The 26,138-nt window shown below is 38.0% G+C and overlaps 3 protein-coding genes across 3 annotated transcripts; all 3 read right to left on the bottom strand.

Moving 5' to 3' along the window:
* Nucleotides 1–1,157: 1,157 nt before the first annotated feature.
* LOC104234633 (uncharacterized) lies at nucleotides 1,158–2,644 on the bottom strand. Its single transcript, XM_009788228.2, has 2 exons — nucleotides 2,514–2,644; nucleotides 1,158–2,135 (listed from the first exon to the last, which is right to left on the bottom strand). The coding sequence occupies exons 1-2, from the start codon at nucleotides 2,547–2,549 to the stop codon at nucleotides 1,311–1,313; spliced, it is 861 nt and encodes a 286-aa protein (XP_009786530.1). The 5' UTR covers nucleotides 2,550–2,644; the 3' UTR covers nucleotides 1,158–1,310.
* An 8,831-nt stretch (nucleotides 2,645–11,475) lies between these two features.
* LOC138881817 (uncharacterized) lies at nucleotides 11,476–12,039 on the bottom strand. Its single transcript, XM_070162096.1, has one exon. The coding sequence runs from the start codon at nucleotides 12,037–12,039 to the stop codon at nucleotides 11,476–11,478; it is 564 nt and encodes a 187-aa protein (XP_070018197.1).
* Nucleotides 12,040–12,093: 54 nt separating this feature from the next.
* LOC138881816 (uncharacterized) lies at nucleotides 12,094–12,957 on the bottom strand. The gene has a single exon (XM_070162095.1). The coding sequence runs from the start codon at nucleotides 12,955–12,957 to the stop codon at nucleotides 12,094–12,096; it is 864 nt and encodes a 287-aa protein (XP_070018196.1).
* Between the last annotated feature and the right edge of the window lie 13,181 nt (nucleotides 12,958–26,138).

Raw genomic sequence — 26,138 nt, 5'->3', positions numbered from 1 at the left:
ATAATAAAATAAACAAAATAGATCCATGCATTTTGTGCTACTAACTTGATTTAACCATTTTATTAACTATTTAATTAAACTTTAGAGAAATGCCACTTTTGATTTGGCTAATGGAAGGACACTGAACTTTTCTCCTTCTGAAATGTCCAATCGAAAATTGATGGTATAGATACTAGCTAGAGAGAGTTTGGTGCACAAGTAGGCGTATGGCGGCAAAAAAGAAAAGGAAAGCTATTTACATTTTGGTGTGGTCAAAGATGGACTTATGTATGACTAGACCTTGTGGGGACGTTTATCTTCTACTATTGTGTTAAAAGAGCACTTAGCATAAATTAAAGGTGAAAAGTGGAGGGGAAGAGACTCCACAAATAGTAGCGGCCGCGGATTTCCTGGCAATTTTCCAAAAACGTTATAAAAGTCTTGTGGTAAAGGAAGAAGATATAAGGTTAAAGTCTTTTATACTAATGAGTGATTATGATATTTGTGAGATACAAAAACATAGATTTATCTGTGTTGATGTTCCTGAAGATGGACTACTTTTGGCGTTAACTCTACAGAGTTTATACAATGTTTGATTTCCAGTATAAACTTGTATATCCGCATATATAGCAAAGCCATTAATGGGATGAGAGGATGGTATTTATTGACATGCGCAAGGCAAGACCAAGAACATGTAAAAACATGTGCAGAGGTTGCTAATTAATTCTAGGCAAAACTAGGGTTTTATTTATCTGGTTTAATTTTCATGCTACCAGAGGAGGATGAATACGACGCATGCAGTGAAAGAGTGAGTGGAAAGAACGGTTAATTATTTGGGTCAAAGTATACAGAGACATTAAATAAGAGAACAGAGATACATTGATTTTGGTAGAACCCCAACACCATTATTTATACGTACAACTTTCTAGCTCAAAGACTTTAGCTTACCGTTCCGTCAAGGTACTGAGCGCTTATAATCTTAATTAACCTCTTACTATATCACGATACATACACCATTATTTTATTTAATTAGTATTAAGTAGTTGCCTACATTACATTTACTTCTTTAATATATCATTTATTTCGAGATTTTAAGAGAACTAAATCTCTATAAAATTTAAAATCTAACTAGTCTCAATTTGCGAAAAAATTCAAAAAGCAAAGATCAGAAGCCAAAAAGTTAAAGAGATTCAACCTCTAATATATATATATACCACTTGACCTTATATATATTGTGCAATTTCCAGCTGACGGGTGTTTGAATGAAATCTAGTAATCTAGTACATAGTTCAAAATCAGTATATCCACTCAAAATCGTGGCAATCCATCTTTCACTGCAGCAATCTTTGTCTCTTATCCGCGCGTACAAAACTGTCCCTATTTGCACCAGCAGATATTACTCTCTGATTTTCCAAACAGGAAACAAAACCAGAATTAGCAAAGTTTAACATAGATGTTGATAACATCTGTTGAGAACCATATGACATCTGAGAACACAATGATCTTGAAACAGAATAGCTCAAATTTGCAATCTCAGCTTCAAACCCTTTAATTGAAACTGGTGGAATAGTAAATGACTTAAGTTGAGGCGGATTTCGCCATTGAGGAAGTTGTCCTGAAACTAAAAGTGTTTGCAAAAGTGGCCCTGCTTCAATAACAGACTTCAATAGTTTCCCTTTCTGTGGCAAAGTTTTCCCCTTTACAAGATTGTCAATAACCAATGTGGCCTCATCAACTTTTGGGACACAATTGTCTGAGAATCGAACGTTGCAATCATAGGCTACTGGATTTGAATCAGCCATGTTGTTGTTGGAAAATTCAGGGGAAGAAACTGCATCGTTAAATGCGTCGACTAGGGATGAATTGTGTGACCGATTATTGTGTGTTTCAGAGAGGCTATTTGATTCAGTAATGCTTGAGTTTGCTTTTTTGGCCTTCAAATTAGGACTATTATCAACTTGAACATGAGATAGGTTGTTGAGTAGTTTCTGAAGATGATCTTTTGCTTCATCTCTTTCTTGACAAACCATGTTTAATAGTTGCATTAATTGCTTCACATATTCTTTGTTCTTCCTCATTTCTTCACTTTTCTCTACCTTCAAATTTTCAAGTTCAAGATTAGTGTACATAAGCTTCTGCTTCATTTCATCAATGTTCTGCAACATTTGATCAAAAACGCAAGTTAGACAAAAGCCTTCAAAATATTTAATATTTTTACAAAAACAGAACCTTTAGGGGCTTAGCCCTAAGGCAAGGTATTCTGGAAAAATCAGTAATTCAAACACCTTTGAAAAAAGTTCATGGCATTTTTCAGAGTAATTGTTTTTGTTTCAAAATCATTCCAAACAAAGATTTTCTGAAATCTAAAAGACATAATGTTATAATGATGTAAGGAGGAAAGGAAAGAGTTGAACTGAGACTAATGAAGAACAGAAGAATTTGTGTTCTGAAATGAAAAATGATAAAGAGTAGTACTCAAAAGAAATGATAAGAGAAATTGAGAAAGCAAGAAAATGAAGGAATTAATGACCAACCTCTTGGTAATACAATAAAGAAGCCATTTCTTCCATTTTTTTTTTCTCAGTTACACTCTCACAGTTTTTAGCAAAAGTAATGTACTTTTGAGAGAAGTGGTTTATGTCTTTTATAGAAAGCTACTACCCAAACAAGACAAAAGGTTATTATGAAGAAAAGAATCTTAATAATAGCTTCTTTTGTTATATTTTGGACATAAGTTTATAGTGTAAAAAATCTTTACCATATTACTTAACTGTTAATTAATTTGTTACATTTGGGAGATAATCTTTCTAGGGAGCAGTGTTTTAAAATTGTGAACTGCCCAAGAAAACCGAATTAAACAGAATTGGTGTTGACTTATATACGCAAGTGTATTTTCTAATATATTTCGTTTTGACGAAGTTTTCCCATATCCCCATACAACTGGCACACGGTTTTAAGTTCATTATTAATAGCATATTAATTTTGTAAACCAGTCTTTTTCCATCTCTCACTCTCTATATATATATATATAATATGGATAATAGAAGATGAGTTGACACCTCTATTTGGCCAAGAATCCTATTTATCTATTTTCTTCTTTTTTGGCTTTTATTATTTTCCCCTATTTATGTACTATTTTTTTAAAAAATAAAAGTTTCTTCTTTAGGTATTCCAACCGTTACTTAATTTAGAAACCAAAAATCACCTCTTTTCACCTTTATTTCTCTCACCTCTTCAGCTGCAACTGTTATTAACACAATGACCCTATTTATTTCTTTCCTCACTACTATACTATTTATTTCTCCTCCTAAGATCCCCTCTCTTCCTTCTTAATTTTCTAGGTTTTTCTTTCTTCTTTCCTACTTCATCGATTGTAGATAAATTTCGTGTCTTTCTTGTGAGACCTTTTTTGATGAAAAGGTTGAAAATTGTACAATAAATTATTACTATCCATCTATGTTATTTTATTTCTTTCACTTTTCGTTGATCTTAGTTTGGAAATATTGTAATTCTGAATTTTGAAGCCTTTTCCTGATTAAATTACAGAAAATTAGACTATCATTGTGCTTAATTAGTGCATCATAAGTTTCTGATGTTTTCTTTCTCCTTTTTTTTTGTTTCACTGATTTTAGTTTACTGTCTTTTGCAGGTTGATTAATGTTATGTGTAATTGCTGCGTTTGGATTATTTTGTTTATAAGGATGTTGTTAAGTCATTTTTTAATTTGCATTTTTTCAGCAATTGCAATTTGACAGACATCTAAGTATATCATGAGGAATGATAATTGATGCATCATTATATTTTGGCTGAAGTTTTGATTGATCAAATAAAGTTTCGTCTGCATTTTTAATTTTATATGAAAAAGAAACGATGGTCAATTAGCTTTATATTTTTGCAATTTATTTTTATTAGTTCTCTTTGTTGAGTGTCAAAATTATCCCACATCAGTTGGGAAGTGAATTGGGTGAGAATTTCACCCGATAAAAGGAGGCCTAATGTTTAGGATTTAAACACACCTCTCATTTGCCTTCTTATCTTCTTAAGACATTTGTATTTTCTCTCTTTAGTATTATTTCACTTGTATTTTTGAAGTGGAATAAAATATTGGTTGTGTCCGAGGAAGTAGACGAAATTGACTGAAGCTCGTAAATTCTGGTGTTCCTTTTATTGTTATTTTATTGTCTTATTTATTATTTGGTGGCTGCCATAAATTTTGGTATAGTTCACACTATATACATTTGGCCTCCGCAACAATTGGTATCAGAGCTAAGGTACAGTCTAAGTATGCTCTGTGGTTGCAGCATAATCTGATCTTTCACATCAGAAAAAATTTATCTTGGTAACTGAGTCAAGGTTCTGTCTGAGTATGCTCTGTGGTTGCAACTTAGTGCGATCTTTCACACCAGAAAGAAAATAATCTTGATTTGTGTCATCAGCTATTAAATAATATTTGTGTCAAAGATGGGAGACAATAAACAAGAAGAATCTACATCAAGTGTCAACAATACGTCATCATTGGCATCTTCGCTTATGACAAGAATTGTGTCAAATGCGAAATTTGCGGTAGAAATTTTTGACGGGTCAGGATATTTTGGGATGTGGCAAGGCGAGGTTCTAGATGTCCTTTTTCAATAAGGGCTAGATCTTGCCATTGAAGAAAAAAGACCAGATGTTATTGAAGAAGAAGATTGGAGAATTATCAACTATGTTGCTTGCGGTACCACTCGATCCTACCTTGCTAGAGAGCAGAAATATCCATACACAAAGGAAACTTCTGCAAGTAAATTATGGAAAGCACTGGAGGATAAATTTTTGAAGAAAAACAATCAAAATAAATTGTACATGAAGAAGAAACTGTTTCGCTTCACCTATGTTCCTGGTACCACGATGAATGAACATATCACCAGTTTCAATAAGTTGGTCACAGATTTGCAAAATATGGATGCAACTTTTGATGATGGTGACTTGGCCTTGATGTTGTTGGGGTCACTTCCTGATGAGTACGAGCACCTTGAAACTACTCTACTCCATGGGAATGACGAAATTTCTCTCAGAGAAGTTTGTTCAGCTTTGTACAGCTATGAACAAAGAAAGGGAGAGAAATAGAAGGGCGGAGAGGGAGAAGCACTGGTTGTGAGGGGTCATCCTCAAAATCAAACGAGGACAAAGAAAGGAAGATCCAAGTCAAGATCTCGACCCAGCAAAGATGAATGTGCCTTTTGTCGAGAAAGGGGCACTGGAAGAAAGACTGTCCAAAGTTGAAGAATAAGGCAAAACATAACAATAGAAAGGCCATTATGGATTCAAATGTAGCTAATGGTGATGATTTAGACTTCTCACTAGTTACAATAGATCCATCAACATTATTAGACATATGGTTGATGGACTCGGCTTGTAGCTATCATATGTGTCCGATTAAGGAACCATGATAGAATGATCAGAATATTAACAGATGTTCGATATGTACCGGGTTTAAAGAAAAATCTCATCTCTATAGGAGCCCTAGAATCAAAAGGGTTCAAAATCATTGCAGAAAATGGAGTGATGATAGTATGCTCCGGTGCACTAGTGGTAATAAAGGCCAATCGGAAGAACAATAACATGTACCGTTATCGCGGTAGTACAGTTATTGGGACAGCGACAGTAACATCCAGTGACGAAAAAGAGGCAGAAGCAACCATGCTATGGCACATGCGCTTGGGACATGCTAGAGGAAAATCCTTGAAAACTCTATCAGATCAAGGATTGTTAGGAGGAGTAATGGCTTGCAACTTGGAGTTTTGCGAGCATTGTGTCAAAGGGAAACAGACAAGGGTTAAATTTGGTACAACGATCCATAATACTAACGGCATTTTGGATTATGTACACTCTGATGTTTGGGGTCCTTCCAAAACACCTCCATTGGGTGGGAAACACTATTTTGTAACCTTTGTTGATGATATTTTCCGAAGAGTGTGGGTGTATACAATGAAGAGCAAAGATGAAGTGTTGGGAACTTTTCTCAAATGGAAAATGATGGTGGAGAATCAAATAGGCAGGAGGATCAAGTGTATTCGCATAGACAATGAAGGTGAATACAAAAATGATCATTTTAATAAGGTTTATAAAAATGATGACATCGTCCGACACTTCACTGTCCGACATACACCACAACAGAATGGAGTGCCAGAACGTATGAACCGGACCTTGCTGGAGAAGGCACGGTGTATGTTGTCCAATGCTGGCTTGGGCAAAGAATTTTGGGCTGAGGCAGTTACATATGCATGTCACATCATTAATCGCTTACCGTCTGTTGTTATTGATGGAAAGACACCATTTGAAAAATGATATGGAAAGCCTGCTGTAGATTATGACTCTTTGCACGTGTTTGGCTCAACTGCATATTATCATGTGACAGAGTCAAAATTGGATCCAAGGGCAAGAAGGCTATTTTCATGGGGATTACTTTTGGAGTCAAAGGATATCGCTTATGGTGTCCTATGACAAAGAAAGTAATATTCAGCAAGGATGTTACCTTTGATGAATCTACTATTGTAAATAAGGTAACAGAAGATACCAAACAAAATGAGGGTGCTTCTAAGCAGGTGGAGTTTGAGGGAAAATTTATCTTTCCTACACAAGAAGCAAAGGAGGAAACAAATGAAGATTATCCTCTGGAAGAAGAGCCAGTAGAGAGGGAGATTCCAACTCAGGAACCTCAACAACAACTTGAATCAATTGCAACTAGCAGGCCAAAAAGGACAATAACTAAACATGTTCGTCTTATAGAGACGGTTGCTTGTAGCCGACGGGAGGGCATTTGAAGCTGAACTTCAGGATATGTGTGCCAAGGCTCGGGCAGCTCGCGAGGCATGCAGATATGACCCGCTTAAGCCTGACGGAGTGATATCAACTCTGATGATGCGAACCGTCTTGCCTCTGATTCTTGGTACGAATATGTGTATGGTACCATGGACGATGTGTAATTTTTGATTTGTGCTTACTTTTGCTTTAGGATTTTTGTAAGGGCGTCTTTGAGCCCATTGTAAAGATTGGTGCTGGCAATAATTTGTTGTAATGAAAAAAATTATTTGTCGATTCTGTGGTAATCTTTGTTATATTTTTGTCAATTTGGGTGATGTTGGACCCTTTCCTTTGGTGACGGCCTTAGCCTTTGGGATGTTACCTTCGAGCCAATATCGAGGTAATATCCCGTCGTAGTTCGAGTGAAGTCGAACTTGTATCTTTGTCGATGGCCTTGGCCATTGGGATGTTACCTTCGAGCTGATATCGAAGTAATATCCTGTCGTAGTTCGAATGAAGTCGAACTTGTGTTTTTGTCGATGGCTTTGGCCATTGGGATATTGCCTTCGAACTGGCATTGAAGTAGTATCCCGTCATAGTTCGAATAAGTTCGAACTCATGTTTTTGTCGATGGCCTTGGCCATTGGGATGTTACCTTCGAGTTGGCGTTGAAGTAGTATCCAGTCGTATTTTGAATGAGGTTGAACTCATGTTTTTGTCGATGGCCTTGGCCATTGGGATGTTACCTTCGAGCTGGCATCGAAGTAGCATCCCGTCGTAGTTTGAATGAGGTCAAACTCATGTTTTTGTCAATGGCCTTGGCCATTGGGATGTTACCTTCGAGCTGGCATCGAAGTAGTATCCCGTCGTAGTTCGAATGAAGTCGAACTTGTATTTTTGTCGATGGCCTTGGCCATTGTGATATTACCTTCGAGCTGGCATTGAAGTAGTATCCCGTCGTAGTTTGAATGAAGTCAAACTTGTATTTTTGTCGATGGCCTTGGCCATTGGGATTTTCATTCATACATTGGAGATTTGATTATATTCTTGTAGGAAATACTTGTTGACTTTGTACATACAATGGAGATTTGGCTATCTATACCTAGTCCTTTCATTACTCGGCTTGGAGATCACGTCGACGGGCGTGGTAATGAACAATACTTCGGACCTTGAGACATCCCCCTAGCCTCCTCATTAAAAACTTCCTCGAGAAAACTTGATTGGGACAAAACCCGGATGAGGGAAAAAGAGTACGACTTAGGTGGCGCCTATTTTCAGAAGTGGAAGTATTTGAGATGGGCGACATTCCAATTGTTTTGGAGTAGTTTTCCTTCCATTGTCTCTAACTGAAATGCTCCTTTGTTTGCTGCCGCCGTGATTTTGTATGGCCCGTCCCAGTTTGATACTAGTTTTCCCTCATTAGGGTCTTTTGCTGCTTGTGTTTCAGATTTGAGGACGTAGTCTCCGACCTTGAGCAGTCATACTTTGGCCTTCTAGTTATAGTACCTTTCTGCTTGTTGCTTTTGGGCTACTATTCTTACGTGGGCCATATCTCTTCATTCTTCGACTTCATCCAGATCTTGTAGCCTACTTTCATCGTTGCTTGGTCCACTTTAGTTGGAGTACCTCAAGCTAGGTTCTCCGACTTCGACGAGTATAATCGCGTCGGTCCCGTAGAGTAGTGAATATGGCGTCTTGCCTGTGCTAGTTTTTGGCGTAGTGCGGTATGCCCATAGTACTTCTGGCAGCAGTTCAGGCCATAGCCCTTTGGCGTCCTCGAGCTTCTTTTTCAATATATTTAGTATCATTTTATTGAAGGATTCGGCTTGGCCGTTGCTGGCGGGATGGTATGGTGTGGAGAGTATTCGCTTGATGTGCCATTTTTCAAAAAACTCGATTGTTTTCTTTCTGACAAACTGAGGTCCGTTGTCACAGCTGATTTCTTTGGTAATGCAGAAGATGCATATTATATTTTTCCATATGAACGCGATAACTTCTTGCTCACGTATTTGAGTGTATGCATCTGCTTCCACCCATTTAGAAAAATAGTCAGTTAAAACCAAAAGAAAGCATACCTTACCTCATCCTGCTGGGAGGGGTCCGAAAATATCCATCCCCCACTTTATGAATGGCCATGGCAAAGTGACGGAATGAAGGAGTTCTCCTGCTTGGTGTATCATAGGGGTGTATTTTTTACACTGTACACATTTCCTGACGTCATTTGCGGCTTCTTTTTAAATGGTAGGCCAATAGTATCCGGCGCGGATGATGCATCTGACGAGGGCACAGTTTCCCGTACTTCTTCTAGTACTCGCCTTGTTTGATTTGGCCCAAGACACTTGGCCAGGGGGCTGCCGAACGTTTTTTGTAAAGATCACAATTTACGAGGCTGTATCTAGCTACCTATATTCGAAGCTTTTTGGCTTCTTTCTTATCTTGTGGGAACGTTCCATCCTACAAATATGTTACGATATGGTTGCGCCAGTCCCAAGTTAGGTTTACAGAATGTACCTCGACCTGGTCTATTGAGGGATGGAGAAGAGCAACCACGTTTTCCTTGTTGATATTTTTGGTAGCTGCCGCTAGCTAGGCGAGACCGTCCGGTTCGATATTCTGCACCCTGGGTATCTGGTCGAGGAACCATTCCTCAAATTCTAGCAGCAGTTTATGAATTTCTGACTTGTACTTTTGTAGTCTCTGTTCTTTGATATAGAAAGTCCTAGTGACTTGGTTCACCACGAGTTGAGAATCGCAATGGAGGACAAGTTGTCGAGTGCCATATTTGAGGGCTAATTTCAATCCTACAATCACAACTTCATACTCGACCTCGTTGTTAGTCATCTCGGGGCATCGTATGGACTAACGAATTACTTCACCCGTAGGAACCTCGAGGATGAGTCCCAGTCCTGATGCATTAGATGCGCCATCGGTGTAGAGGACCTAGAGGTTGAAATGTGCGAAAATGCAGAGAACCTCCTGCTCTTCTTCAGGCAATACTTCCGCGCGAAATAGGCGACGAAATCGGCGAGCACCTGTGACTTTATAGCAGTTCACGGTTGGTATGTTATATCATTATCGCTTAATTCTATGGCCCATTTGGCCAACCTACCCGATAGCTCGGGTTTGTGTAGGATGCCCTTGAGGGGTAAGGTTGTCACCACCTTTATGGGGTGACATTGAAAATATGGTCTAAGCTTTTCTGAAGCTACGACTAATTCCAGAGCTAGTTTCTCAAGGTGAGGGTACCTTGTTTCGGCATCAATTAAGGTTTTGCTAATATAGTAAATCGGAGATTGCGTACCTTTGTTTTTGCGGACCAAAATTGTACTTACCACGACTTCGGAGACTACTAGGTACACCAGGAGGCATTCGCCCGGGTCTGCCTTGACGAATAGTGGCGGAGAGGACAAATACGCTTTTAGTTTTCACAAGGCATCAACGCATTCTGAATTCTACTGTAGCCCGTGGTCTTTCCTTCGTACATTGAAAAATTTATGGCATTTATCTGATGATCGTGAGATGAACCTCGACAGGGCGGCTATTCATCCTGTTAATCTCTGCACCTGTTTCTTGCTAATTAATGTCTCATGTATTCCTTCGATGGCCCTGATCTGATCCAGGTTGACTTCGATACCCCTTTGTGACACCAGAAAACCAAGGAACTTTCTTGAGGTTACGCTAAAGGCGCATTTTTGGGATTCAGTCTCATTCATTATCGCCTCAATATTTCGAAGGCTTCCTTTAGATGGATAATGTGATCCTCCTTCTTTTTCGACTTCACTAGCATGTCGTCGATGTAGACCTCTATGGTCTTACCAAGTTGTTCTTTGAACATCTTAGTGACTAACCTTTGATACGTCGCGCTTGTGTTCTTGAGTCCGAACATCATGACTCTGTCGTAGTACGTTCCTTGGTGAGTGATAAAAGTGGTCTTTTCTTGGTCTTCTTCTGCCATTAGAATTTGTTGTAACCAGAATACGCCTCTAAGAAGCTTAGTAGTTTGTGTCCCGCTGTTGCATCGATCAGCTGGTCGATATGTGGTAATGGAAAGGAATCTTTTGGGCATGCTTTGTTGAGGTCGGTGAAGTCGACACACATCCGCCACTTCCCGTTCTTCCTTTTTACTAGGACCATATTGGCGACCCACTGAGGATATTTTGATTCTCGGATGGAACCATTAGCGAGCAACTTATCAACTTCTTTGATGACTGCCTCGTTGATGGCAGCATTGAATTTTCTCCTCATTTGTCATACTGGCGGGTAAAGAGGGTCGACATTCAACCTGTGTGTGGCGATGTCCCTTGGGATTCCCGGCATATCTTAAAGGGAAAAGGCAAAAAAATCGGCATTGTTAGTTAAGAACTCATGAAACTTACCTGGTTCTGAAAGGTTGTGTGGGATATAAGCTTTTTTTATGTTGTCGGCGTTGTCCAATTGAATGGGGTCGAGGTCTTCTACGGTTGCCTTGCAGGTATCTACAACATCCGAGTCTTTGATGGCCTCTATTTGTATGTCGGGTTTGGTTCCCGATATGGCTGATTGCTATGCTTCCGCATTTTTCCCCTTTAGTTGTTAGGTGTGTGTGCAATCTTGGGCGATTTGGTAGCACTTTTGGGCGGTGTGTTGCTCGCCTTGAATGCTGAATATTCCCCATAGGGTAGGAAATTTGATTACTTGATAGAAACTTGACGGGACGACTCGCATGACGTGTATCTATGGATGCCCTATAATAACATTGTAGGTTGTTTCCTGGTTCATGAAGTGAAACGTCGTTACCAGAGTGACTCCTCCTGCCAGAACGGCTAACACTATCTCTCTAGAGGTTCGTTCCACTGCATTATTAAAATCTATTAGTGTTATGAAGCATGGTACTATCTTATCCTCGAGTCTCATCTGTACGAGGACTCGTGGATGAATAATATACGCGCCGCTTCCGTCATCCACCATTATTCTTTTTACATCGATATCCGTAATATGTAAAGTTATAACCAAAGCATCATAGTGAGGGAAAGACAAACCGTTGGTATCTGACTTATCGAAGATGATACTATCTTCGAGGTCGTCATACCGTTCATGAGCGGTTGTCCGCTTGAGTTTGTGTATAGTGGTGAATTTCACATGGTTGATTACCGAATCATCGCCGTCTCCAATGATCATTTGTATGGTGCAAGCTGGTGAAGGTGGTTTTGGGGGTCCTTGAGGTTGATCACGTCCACGAGCGAAGTTAACCCGTCCTCGGTCGCTCAATGGTTCTTTCAGGTATCCCTGATTTAGCATTCTTACCACTTTCTCTCATAGACCAATGCAGTCTTCGGTCTTGTATCCTCTTTCCTAGTAGAATTCACACAGAACATTTGATATCTGGGTGCTCGGATTTGACTTCATCTTTTGTAGCCGCTGCACCTTTGTGCCGAGCTTTTCAAGTGCATACACTATTTCTGAAGGAGAAACACAAAAGTTATGAGCAGATAACAATGGAGGCATACCTTTTTTGTTTCGAGGTGGTGCGGTATGTCGAGGCGTGGCGTCTGCATGTCGTGGAGGAGGTGGGTTGGATGTTTGGATGTAGGGCTGATGCCTTTCTCGATTGAAATAGGATAGTTGGTCCCTTCGACCATCGTTGCGGCGATCTCTCCTTGTTTTGGTTTGGACCGATGTTAGCCGTTGGATTGAGCCATTTAGGTCATCCTCGTCTGCCCTTACTTCGGCACAATAGGCATTATGGATTTCTTCCCACGTGGTGGGAGGGTACTTCATGATTCTACTTATCAGCTTTTTGGTTGCTTTTGACTCGTTTCTATTTAACCCATTTTGGAAGGCTGCTAATGTCATCCCTTCTGATACGGTTGGTAGGCTCATTCTTACCCTGTTGAATCGGGCTAAGAAATCCCGAAGTCCTTCGTCTGTTGTCTTCATGACGGTGAAGATGTCATTTACCCTGGCCTCTGCCTTTTTCGCTCCCGCATGAGCGGTGAAGAATTTATCTGCCATTTCTTCGAACGTTGATATCGATCGTGCTGGTAGTTGGGAATACCATGTCAACGCTCCCCCTGTCAGAGTTTCGCCAAACTTTTTCAGCAGCACCGACGGCACATGTTCTTTTGATAGATCGTTGCCTTTTACTGCAGTGACGTAGTGGATTAAGTGATCTTCCGGGTCTGTGGTGCTATCATATATTTTCAATTGTGGCGGCATTTTGAAGGTTTTCGGAATAGAGTGGGGAGCCACCCCTTTATTGTATGGCTATTCGATGAATCGGCCTACATCACGTTTTGGTAGCAACTTCGGAGCGCCCGGTATTTTATCAACCCTTTCCTGATGCTCCTTCATCTGATCGCGGAGCATTTTGTTCTCATTTTCCATCTCTTCCATTTTCTTTAAGATGGTCGCAAGTGCATTGCTACCTGCATCGATGACAGTATGAGTGTTACCTATGCATGGAGTTTCTGGCTCATCGGCAACAGCTGCGGTTTCTGCGTGTATTGTGCCTCCGGTATCCCTTTGAACGGGTTTGTCGAATATGCTGCTCAAGGTACTTGTCAACCACTCTTCTAATAGCCTTTTCACAGTCGGTAGTGCTTTTCCTGCTGCGAATGTTGAGGTTTCCTTCTCGCGCGAGACAGTCACGCTTTCATGCCCGGGGGGGGGGGGGTGTTGAGGCATCTCCCTCAGGTGTAACGCTTGGCGTTACGTTTTCATTGTCCTCCCTGCCGGCTTCGTTGATGGAATTGACAACTACTATTGCCTTCAATCTTGCTTCCCCTTCTCCTGCTATTGTCGGTCTTTTCGAGGCTAAGAAGAGGTGATTATCCCTTTCAAGGATCTAGACGAAACTAAAATCTCAGCTATAGAAATCCCAACAAACGCCGCCAAATTGTTTGACTCAAAAGATATTAGAACTTTTTTAAACAAATCAATTAAAAAAAATGAAGGGGTTAATCTTAGCTAAGTATAATAATCTCTAGAACAAAAGGTATACAAGATTAACACAATGGATAGTATTTCTTGGGCTTGGGAAGATGAATCTTCGATCATTAAAAGACACCAATCGTTTATGTAGGCAAGTATTACAATCAGTGTTCTTAGTTGGAAAAGCAGAAAAAGAGATTTTACAAGGTTGTTTCTTCGCTATATATAAAGGACAAACCCCTTCTAAGCCTTAAAAGACAAATCATAGGGAATATTCGAAAGAATATTCCTAATGCCTCCTAATGGACCTACACTATTGTAAAAGTCGTGCAGTCTCTGTTCGCTTGTCCGTCGTCCTCCACAGGACGTCGAGCTACGAGGATTTCGTCGTTTGTCGTTTTCATCAACGATCATGGTCGTCCAAATTTGGACCCATATAGGACCACTCTAGGACATCGTGAGAAGCGGTATCATAGACGATACTCTCCCTAGTACAGTGGTGAGGCAAACCTAAGCAAGCATATTAAGTCGTGGGAAGAGGAGGGGGGAGGGCAGCTGACGGACCACTAACGGTTGAACTTGAAAGGAATTCCGTGTGAAATTTCCCTAAGGCAAATTCTATGTTGGAACGAGAGAGAAAAGTTAATGCCATATAAGGGCGAGTTCAAAATTCAACCATTGAGGTGCCTTTTAAGTTAGAGCCGTTGAGAAAATGAATATAAGCCTTCAAAGGGCAAATGACATTAATCTGACGTACAAAAGGAGGGAAAAAAAGAAACATATAATCCAGGATTTCTGTATTGATCTCAAATAAAATCTGATGAACTAAGGAAACATTATAATGACTTCTTATTAAAACAAACAAGAATAATGATAAATCCAGGTTCTGACAAAGACAAGGAACGTGGATGAGGTATTCATAAAACGAAAAGCTGGAATATTTCTTACTTTATCCCCGACAAGCTGTTTGCACACTCCTTAGATTTTCTATATCATCACGTTAAACTGGTAGTATTAATTAATAATACCAGCATTATTAGCAAACCCATACAATTGTAATTCCACGCCGTTAGATTTCTTAATGGTTGCGTTATGTTACGTCCTAAGTGTTGTCTTATTCTCCTAATCCAACCTTAAACATTGTACTTGCACATTGTAAACGAAACGTGGCATTCTGACCAGCAGTGGAGCTCCAAGGGCCCGTTTGACCATAATTTGTTTTACTTTTTTTTTTTTGAATTTTTTATTTTATTTTTTTTCGAAATTAATGAACTTTTCAATTTTCTTTTGAAAAAGAATTTTGAATTTTTTCAAAAATTTTAAAAACTCCAAAAAGTTATTTTCAAAATTTTCGCTTCAGATCGCTCACAGAAATTCAAAAACAACCCAAAATTGTATTCATATCCAAATATAATTCTAATTTTCAAAAACCATCTTCACTTAATTTTTTTTATTTCATTTTCCGAAATTGTACAATTTTTATGTCCGAACGCCCACTAAGAATTTTATGTGATTTTGTTTCTTTTCTTTTATGGTTTACACTATTGGGTAAGAAATAGACAAAGTTGCTTATTTATTTTAATAATAATAATAATGTTTCTAAACGGACAAAAGCTGCTTGGTTTTTGTATTGGATCAACTCAATGCAATGTATCTAGCAGTTCTCTACCTGGATAATCAATTGACATAACATTTATTTATTTATTATTTAAAGTACTATTATTCTTAACTCATCTCTTGCCTAGATTTCCTAGAAAGGTTGACCCTTTAATAATTTATAGCGATCCAAGAATACCAGCGCAGTTTCATTATTAAAATAAAGTTTTAAATTCCTGTGCCTTAATTCAGTTACTTATTCAAGTTTTAAAAATAGTTGAGCAAGTACGCAACTGTGATGACCTTTTCACTTGATTTACAAGTCAATTTTGTGTTCCGACACCTTACAAACCTCCTTTTATCTTACTTCGATTTGCGTGTGCGGTCCGGACGTATATCCGGAACGCTTTTATGTGAAAATTTGATAAAAATACTAATTTTGCCTTTAAAAATTAAATTTAAGTTGACTTCGGTCAATATTTTGGGTAAACGGACTCGGACCCGTAATTTGACGGTCTCGGAGGGTCCGTAGGAAAATATGGGACTTGGGTGTATGCCCGAAATTGAATTCTGAGGTCCCAAACCCGAGAAATGAATTTTTGAAGAAAATTGTTTAACTGAAATTATAAGAGTTTCTAAAAATTTAAACATGTTTGAATTTGATGGTATCGGGCCCGTATTTCGGTACCGGAGCCCGGTACAGGTCTTATATGCTATTTAAGTCGTGCCTATAAAATTTGGTAAGAAACGGAATTCATATGACGTGAATCGGACCCTTGGTTGTGAAAATTTGAACATAAGAGTTATTGAGATTTTTCTTTGATTTTGATGCTAAACTTGTAGTTCGAGGTGTTATTTTGGCGATTTGATCGCACGAGCAGATCCGTATGATATTTTTAGGATTGTGTGCATGTTTGGTTTGGAGCCCCGAGGGCTCGGGTGAGCTTCGGGTAGGCTTCGGGATGGTTTTAACTTAGAAAAACTGGCAGGTTTTGCTGTATCTAGTGTCTGATGCACCATGCTTCGCGATCGCGTAGTCACTCTCACGATCGCGAAAGGGAAATTCGGCTGGGGGTGGATTTGTTCTACGCGAACGCGACCTGGGGCACGTGAACGCATATAGTAAATAGGGGTGGGCTGGGAATTTATCATTCTTCTATGCGAACACGTACGTTGGTCCGCGAACGCGAAGGTCGGGGGGGCTTACCCTTTGCGAAAGCGTAGAAGAACTCGTGATCGCAGCAGCCTGGGGAAGGTAGCTCTTCGCGAACGCGACAGGCCCTTTGCGAACGCGAAGAAGGCCTGCCTAGTCTTCTCAAAACAGTAGCAAAATCGGGAATTAGCCCACTTTTCATATTTTCAAAACTAGAGAGCATTGAGGCGATTTTCAAGAGGCAAGTTCTTCCCCAAAGTATTGGTAGATGATTCTAAACCTTTTTCTTTCGATTTCCCTTTACATTTCATCAATCTTCATCCAAAAATCTAGGATTTTTATGGTAGAAATTGGGAATTTGGGTAGAGTTAGGGTTTTCGAAATTAATTGCATATTCGGGCTCGTGGGTGAATAAGTGATCGGGTTGTGACCAAGCGGGCCCGGGATCAATTTTTGACTTTTTTATAGAAAATGATAGAAAACCTATAATTAAGCATTGGGTATGAATCCTTTGGCATTTATTGATGTTGATAAGTTAATGTTGACTAGATACAATTGAATTGGAAGTGGAATCAAAAGGAAAAGAGGTGTTTGAGGCTTGAGTTGGCCGTGAAAGTTCGAAGTAAGTGTTTGGTCTAACCTTAGCTTGAGGGAATATGTGTTGTACCTTATTTGCTATGTGCTAGTGTAGTGTACGAAGATTAGGTGTGGTGACAAGTATCTATACATTGGTGTCAAACATGCCCGTGAGTCTTAAATTATGATCGTTGTGTTTCTTGATAAGTACTACAAACGCCTAAATTGTTGATTATCCATGTTGAGCAAGACTTATGATTATCTTCTTGGCATTTGTTTATGGTGGAGCATTGGTTCCAGTGAGCTTCATTTGTGAAGTTAATTGTTGGTACAAGTTTGGTTATAGCTGATTCATTTACCGGGACATATTTAATTCTTATTGTTGATTCCCTTGCCGGGATGTATTTACTCTTATTGTTGATTCCCTTACCGGGATGTTGTTGTTGCTATTGTTTGGGTGAGGAAAGAGAGATAAAGCACGAAGGGTGATGTCGTGTACATTAACATTGATATTGATGCATATGGTAAGGAAGAGAGATAAAGCACGAAGGGTGATGCCGTGCACATTTCTAATACTTATATGGTGAGGAAGAGAGATAAAGCACGAAGGGTGATGCCGTGCACATTTTCATTATTTGACTGCATTGGTGAGGTTAAGAGTAAAAGCACGAAAGGTGATGTCGTGCACTTATTGCCAGTTTGTTATGATTGCTTGGTGTTATCGATTCAGTGCCTTAATTGTTTCATTCCATTATTACTGTGATTCTTTATGTTGGTATTCCCCCACATCATGTTACCCCTCCCCGTTACTTTTGAATTGTTTTTATTACTGCTATTTTGCTAGATACTGTTTAACTGCAGGTTATGTTTGTAAGCACGTGATTTTTGCCCTATATGAGAATTACTCCCAAAAAATTCAAAAATAAAATAATTTTTCTTGGTGTGCCATTTTTGTGATATTTTGTGACATTTTGAATAATTATTTGTATTTGTTTGTGCATGTTTATTTGCTAAATTAATAAAAAATACAAAAATATGTCGCCTTTCGCATGTAGGATTTAATTCTACAATTGTTAGTAATTAAATTTGTTTTACAAAAAATAAAAATTACAAAAATAGGCATCGTTTGCATTTTTAGCATTTAATGTCCAAATATACAATTTTATGCTTAATTATTACTTAATTGTGCGTTAATTATTATTGGGAGTTAATTTGCGCTTTTATAACTTAATTTAATTCTTAATAATAGTTTAAGTATTTTTATAATTTAGTTTTAGAGAAATAAAAGAAGAAAGAGAGCGAAAATATAAAGAAAGTCGGAATTGAGCCTCTTCTTCGATTTCAAGCCATAGGCCCAAAAAATGGCCCAACCTTCCCTACGACCCAGTCCATTTCGAACTGGGTCGACCCAGTATATAACCCAACACCCCTATTATTTTACAAACAAAATAAAATAAAAAAATAAAAAAGAAAAAACCCTAAAAAGACCTAAGTCATCGCCCCCCCCCCACTTTTGCTTCTTCTTCTCCAAGTTTCTCCCTAACATCAATGGCTTCCCTTCCATCCTCCTCACTGCACACACACACACGTCGTCTCCAAGCTGCCCTCCCATGAACAACCTCAGAAACCATGAACGACCTCAAAAACCACCAACGCGACTTCATCTTCCTCGTCGTGTCGCGTTGTTTACTTTACTGTTGCTGCACCCTTTTCTCGACACATCTGCTGCTTCAGTGATTGCCATGGCCGTGCTTCAGTTCCTGGACAACTACGCAGCCGATGCCGTGTCGCCGCTGCAGCTCCGCTCGTTGCCATGGCTGCTGTCGCGACTGCGTCTTCTCTTCGTCGTCGCGGCTGTCGCAGCTACTTCCTCCGTCGTGCTGCTGCCGGTGCTGCTGCTTCACGCTACTTCTTCTTCAGCCATATCACTGCTGCTTCTCTTCCTCCTTCCAGCTGCGTCGACCAGCTGCTGCGGCTTCGTTTCTGCTTCTAATGGTGCATCATCTCCTTCCTTTTCATCAAGGATTCGTTTGGTTTTCGTTTGAGTCTGTGGTGTGTTGTTTCGAGTTCAAGAGGAAGGGGAGTTTATCGTTGATTCATCTCCGGTTAGTTGGTTTTGAGTTTTATTTTGTCCATATTTCGTTTTATATTTCTCGAAATAAAAGTCGATAAATGTTCGATCCTTGTTTTGTTCATGTTTATCGTTTGAATTAATTTTTAGTTTGCTTCATGTGTTTTGATAATTTAATTTTCAGATTTAAATGGGAAATTAATTAGTTGTTTTTCATGTTTATTTCATTCTAATTTTATTCATTTTTTGTAAAAAAAAAAAGGAATTGTTAGTTTAATGTTTGTTATTCAAATTGAAGTTTTAAATTAATTGTTTCTTCAATTTGTTTCATGTGTTAAACGTATTTTCAGAAATTGTTAACATTGTTTAATTCATGTTCATCTTTGTTTGAAGTTCGCTTTTTTTATTTAGTAATTTAATGTGAAGTTATGTTTTGCTTCTTAATTTTGGATCATATATCTTTGTTATAATTTTGGTTGGATTTAATTGATTAGTTGAAGATTAGTAATTTGAATGTGTTTATTTGTTTTGTTTAAGTTTAATTCGAAGTTTGAACAAAGTTTGTTTGTTATTGTTATTGAATATTTTCATTCATGTTCATACTTTGTTTGGTTGATCTTGAATCCGAAATTTGTATAGTTTGATTTTTTGTTTATCATTTATGATTATTTCTTGAATTTGTCTCATAATCTTGTTTAAGTTTAATATAGGAATTGTTTGTTGTAATGTTGTTAGAATTGATTTTAAGTTCAATATGATTGAAGTTAGAAATCTAAATATACTTGTTTGTTGTTGTTGTTAAATCCGAAAATAGGTTTGTTGTTGCTAAAAATATTGTTCAATCAAATTTTAGTTGTTCTTGGTTGTTCAATTTGTGTTCATATGATTTGTGGTTGAAATCATGTTCATGTGATTTGTTATTGAAATGTTGAAGAAATCATGTTCATGAAATTTGTTGTTTGAACATTTTTAGAAATTAACCATATTGCCTATATTTTGGTTAAGTTTGATTAATTGATGTGTTATAGCTGATGAGTAGTTTGGTAATTTGTAGTACGTTCAGGGGTAGTTTGGTAAATTCAGTAAGGTCGTGAGGGGTAGTTTAGGAATTGTACATTTTGTAATTGTTTATTTGAAGCATGGGAGACAAAATGAAATGGGGTGGGTTGTGATATGGTTATTTAATATAAAGGGGGGACAAGACAAAATTTAGTGGGGGGAATCTTGCATTATTTTATGTTAGGCATGGGGGACAAAATATAATGGGGTGGTGTGATATGTTTATTTAATGTAATGGGGATGAGTGGGAAGATAATGGGTTGGGTAGAGAAAAAGTATTGATTTTAATTAATTGAAAGATTTATGGGATGTGTTATAAAAGAAAAGTCTTGAAATCAGATAGAGGAGACACAGACAGAGAAAAAAAGAGAGATTAGAAAAAAAAAAGATCTGAACATTTATTCCGAAAAAATATTGAAACTCTCAAGAAAAGAAAAAACATACAAAGAAAAATAAAAAAAAGTTGAAAATTAGAAGAGAAAGTAGTACACACCTGATAAATATTCTGGTATACAGGTGTAGAAATTAAGGGTTGAAGATTAACTAGCCTTTCAAAAATCTGAAAATTTCCCTTGGTTTCTGTCCGTTATTTTCGGCATTCCTGGATTTTATTTTGAATTTTTCAAATCTGTCACTGGGATTTTCGTTGACTGGTTATTGCTGGTTATTGTTGCTGTTGCTGTGTTACGTATTACGTTGCTGACTTTCTTCTTCTTATATTGACAATATCAGGTACACAACTGTAATTTTGGCATTTTGTAAGCTGAAATGAAGAATGAAGTGTTAAATTTTTAATTTCGTTTAATTTTTTTGTATTGTATTTAGGTTATTAATGTATTATTATTCAGTAAATCACTGTCATTTGGCATAACTAGGCATATTATAGCGACATATTAAAAAACGCCTTAATCAGATTATTAGGAAATATATTTAAGCATGATTATTAATTAAAACTGTTTAATAATAAAAATAGAAGAAATAACGTAAAAAATGGCGTTATTGAATCAGTTTGGCAAAAATTAACTAAGTTCCTTATTCATAAGGTTTTTCGTCAACGATAAGTTAATCGGAATCATGTAGTCAATTTCAGTTAAAACATGAATTAGTTTGCGAACAAGTATTAGGACATGATGTGAATTAAAACAAAGTTAGTTAAGGTTAAATTGTTTAAATTTTTTAGAAATATGGTTTAGTAATCAAGTTTTTTTTCTTTCTTTCAATTTTCAGTATTTGTAAATAATTAGTTTCAATAAGCTTAAGTCTTACTAACAATTTGAATTTTAATCCAACTATGGGATAATTAGTTTTTATTTTATTTTTTTATTTTATTTTTCGACAATTCCATGTTGTATTTATGATTATAATTTTTATTACTTTCTGTTAATATTTGTTTTTCTCTTCTATTTAATATGTTATTTTCAAGAATGTAGATATTGATTTTATATTTATAGACAAACTTAGTAATAATAAAAAGGTAGTCATTAAAGGATATTCTTAAAATAAGGAAGGATTTCGCTAAAAATAAATAGATGTAAATAATACAAAAATTTACAGGATTCTCCAATCTCATTTATTTATTTAATTTTTTTTAAAAAAAATTACTTAGAATTTGGGATGGATTGTTTAGTGAATTTCACTTCCTTCCCCAAAGATAATGACGCGCTAGACTCTTTAGGCGCGATTTAATTAATTTTACCTTCTTAAACTCGGATGCGCATTTCATGCGACCCAAATCTAAATCCTAAAACATTGAATAAAAATGTGTTCCGGATTGCGGGTGCATTTCATGTGACGTAATCCAAAGACATGTTTTAAACGATGTTCACAATTTTTTTAAAATAATAATAATAATAATAATAATAATAATAATAATAATAATAATAATAATAATAATAATAATAAAGTGGTAAAAAGTTAAAATTGGCACATCGGGTCATAATTGTATTAAAATCAGATAAATAAGCCAAATATGACAATTGAGCGACCGTGCTAAAACCACGGAACTCGGGAATGCCTAACACCTTCTCCCGGGTTAACAGAATTCCTTATCCGGATTTCTGGTACGCAGACTGTAATATGGAGTCATTCTTTTCCTCGATCCGGGATTAAAATTGGTGACTTGGGACACCCTAAATCTCCCAAGTGGCGACTCTGAAATAAATAAATAAATCCCGTTTCGATTGTCCTTTAATTGAAAAAAAAACTCCTACGCCCTTCACGGGATCGGAAAAAGGAGGTGTGACAGCTCTGGCGACTCTGCTGGGGAAACGGACCCAGAATCTCTGGTTCAGGGTTCAGAATTCGAGCTTGGAATAATCGTTGTATTTGGCTTCGTTTGATTTTGTTACATGATCTGTGCTTAATGTGCTAATTAACTGCTTTTACCGCTTTGATCTTATGTGAACTGTATATAAGCTGTGCCGAAAACCATCTCCTCTCTGAGTCTTCTAAATCATGAAGAAGGGTGCACTTCGTGTGACTTCTTTTCTGTATAGTGTCTAAATTCCCAATTTAGAACGAGGTTGGATAAGTTGCAAAGCCGGTGAAACTTCTGTATTCCCGGTACGCTGCCTCCCCCTCGGCTCGAGCTGTCCGCTCGGGTAAGCCAGGTCTAGAACAAACACCCAAGTTCTGAACCTAGAATAACTCAGTTTCATGCCGGATCCCTAATAGGAACGCTTATTTGCATCATGTGCATTTTGACTTAGGGGACTCAACACAGGGGTTGAGTCCGTCTAGGGCTAGCAACCTGAAATAAAGACCATCCTGATGCATCTTATTTGTTTTATGTGCATTTATTTGCTCGGTCTTGCATGTTGACCGGCTTCTGAGTCTCGGGAGTGTAAAAATAATAATAATAATAATAATTTAAAATAAAATAAAAATAGCAAGTGGAGAGTTAGATGATTAATTTAGAAAAATCAGAGTCCAAGTACTGTCGAAATGCTGCCGAAATTTTGAAAAAAAAACATATATATTTTTACTTTTAGAATTGTTTGTTTGCCTAGAAAGCAGAAAGTGTGTAGGAATAAGTCTTTTATTTTAATTTGCTTTATTTTCAAAAAAAAAATGAAAAAGGAAAATAGTTTTTTTTTTGCTATAAAAGAAAAAGGAAAAAATTTGTTTGTTTTCAAAAATTAGTTAGTTTATAGCCTGAACTACGCGGGTCTGATTCTCACCAGATGTGAGATCAGAGGCAAACCTCTTTGGTTTCGGCTCACCGTATTCAAAAAAAATAATCCAAAAATATTTAACATTACTCACTTCTTTAGAAAGTTTTTCTTTTATACCTCAATTTTTTTTTAAAAAAAAATAATAATATTTCCTTTTAATCTCAAAATCCCAATTATTGTTTTAAAAGATATTCAAAAGAAAATTCAAAAATATTTTTTTCTGTAGTATTTCTTTCATAAATTCAGAATAATAGTTCAAAAATATTTCCTTTCTCCTTAAAAGTTTTTTCAAAAAAAAAAAAATTAAAATCCAAAAAATATTTCTTTAGAATATAGATAGTTTTTAAGTCAAATAAAAGTTTTTCCTTCTTTAATCACTATAATAAATGTGCAGGATGAGCACAAGTCAAAATGAACCATTCTCAGTGTGTAGCGAGGTCCCTTTGCAACTCCACATGTGGTGGAATGATATGGGAAAGGATAGTATAAAGATAGTGGAAAGAGTTTTGGGAGGTTTTGTCGATCTGTTGAATATCAAGCCAAGGACAGATATCATCGAGGCTCTAATACCGTTCTGGGACCCAACCCGCAACGTGTTCCGTTTTGCTGACTTTGAACTTTCACCTACACTAGAGGAAGTCGCCGGATATGCGGGGTTGAATGGGAAACTAAGAGGGCAGTATTTACTTTCACCAAGACCAGTATCTCCGCACGCGTTCTTGGATTTGCTAAGCATTAGTCGGAAGGTGCAGAATGATGATTTGTCGAAGGGATGTTGTACTCTCCAATTCTTGTATCAACGGTACGGAATTCCTCAGGGTTTGGAAGAACCAAACCTCGGATTAATTCACACTGGGAACAGAATCAAGTGGGAAGCAAGACGTACTTTGGCATTTATCACAACATTTCTGGGAGTTGTGGTCTGTCCCCGCAAAGATAAAAAAATAGAGATAGGCCTTGTAGGGATGGCCGATGTTGCAATCAAAAGAACCGACAGTACTGTGGTTCCTTTGATTTTGTCCGAAATCTACCGAGCTTTAACTATATGCCGAGAAGGAGGCAAGTTCTTTCAGGGATGCAATCTGTTACTCCAGCTGTGGATGCAAGAACACCTCCATCACCGAGTGGGATACATGAACCACGGGTTGACTGAGAGAAACTGCATTAGCGGCTTTGAGAAACGAATGACAGGCGTCATATTTCCCGAAGGCGTCGAAGCATGGCTTGCACAATTGAGGTCAACAACAGCCGACCAAGTTGAATGGGCATTTGGGTGGTTGAATGATACTGAGGTAATATACATGGCGGCCGAGGAATGTCATGTTCTTTTGATGGGACTTCGTAGCATCCAGCCATATGCTCCTCATCGGGTACTGCGCCAACTAGGAAGATTTCAGGTAATTCCCACTGATGAGGATCTAAGCAAGCACGCCATTGAGTTGAGTCCAGGAGTCGTGTTCCCCGAAGGAAAAATTAGAAAGCTGTGGCACGAATGTAGATTCCTTGAACCCAAGACTATGGTTCGAGAGCTGGCTAAGGGTGAGGTAGACCCAAAATACGATGTTTGGTTCGGGAAAAGGTTCCAGATTCGTCAGAGGCCTGCCAAAAGAGCTCACGTCCAACAATTTACGGATGATTCGCAGGAACAGTGGGGCTGGTTAGTGAGAGAGGAAGGCTACCGGGTTGAAATCGGGAAGCTGAAGCGACAAATTGAAAGGCTTATGTTTGAAAACAACGTTCAAGTAGCCTCAGAGCAGGGTGAGAAGAACAAATTAGCCAAAGAAAACCAGGCACTGAAAGCCCGAATTCGCCAAGTCGGTAAGAGTGATAGCGACCGACAGAAACGTCGCTCTGATGAAAGGTTGATAGCGGAATTGAGAAATCAAGTCAGCCAAAGCCGAGAAGACTTGGAGAGATCCCAGGCTTGTATAACAAGAATGCGGGTCAGGTGGGCCACAGTTACAACATCACGGAGAGAGCACCTATGGCAAGTAAAAAGGGACTACGAAATGAGTGTTGCGACATTGAGAGAGATAAACTCCATTCTCAATAATCGGGTCCTCAAACAAGCCCAGGATGCTAGAACAGATAGAGAACGCTGCTATGAGTCGATAGCCCGGATGGAAGAACAAATGGAGAGGTTCCAAGAGCAGCTCATTGACAATACTCGAATATTGGGACTAAAGAATCAACGGATAGAACAGCTGTGCATAGAGAGGGATAGAATCAGGGGTAGGATCAATGATATAGGGCGCTATATCACCACGAAGTGCCTAACATGTGAAGAGATGCCTCGTGATATCCTTTTTGCCTCAGTCATGGGTTATGTCCATCAGATCATGGAGGAACTAAAAAGCTTGCAAAGAAGCCTGGCCCCCAAGCCCGCGGAAAGGCCGAATGATGCCTCGCGGGCACCAAAATTCAAAGCTTTAATGTATCCCTAGTTCAATCTTGCACTTGTTTGTTTTTCGAGTCTATTGTCTACCCATATGTTTTTTTTCAAACAGTCTCAAAAAAAAAATATATATATATATGAAGTCTGTATTTTTTTTTGTGATGGCTTGTAATAGCATTATTTTGAGTAAAAAAAATAAAATTTGGTCTTATGGCACGAACTATGCTTGGTCTGATTCGTGCGGGGTCACGATACGTAGGCAATCTCTATAGGATTCGACCGTAATTATAAAAAAAAAAGAATATATATTTGTCAGAGCAAAAATAAGCCGGGATGATGCATACGGTCAGAGCAAAAGCATGTTAGAAATGATTAACTGCCTAGGAGCATTGCATCCCCTAACGTGCAATTACAATATCTGTTAAGACTCTAACACTGACAAGT

This window comes from Nicotiana sylvestris, chromosome 11 (assembly GCF_000393655.2).
Source record: "Nicotiana sylvestris chromosome 11, ASM39365v2, whole genome shotgun sequence".
Taxonomy (NCBI): Eukaryota; Viridiplantae; Streptophyta; class Magnoliopsida; order Solanales; family Solanaceae; genus Nicotiana; species Nicotiana sylvestris.
This window is presented reverse-complemented; position numbering and strand designations above follow the sequence as displayed.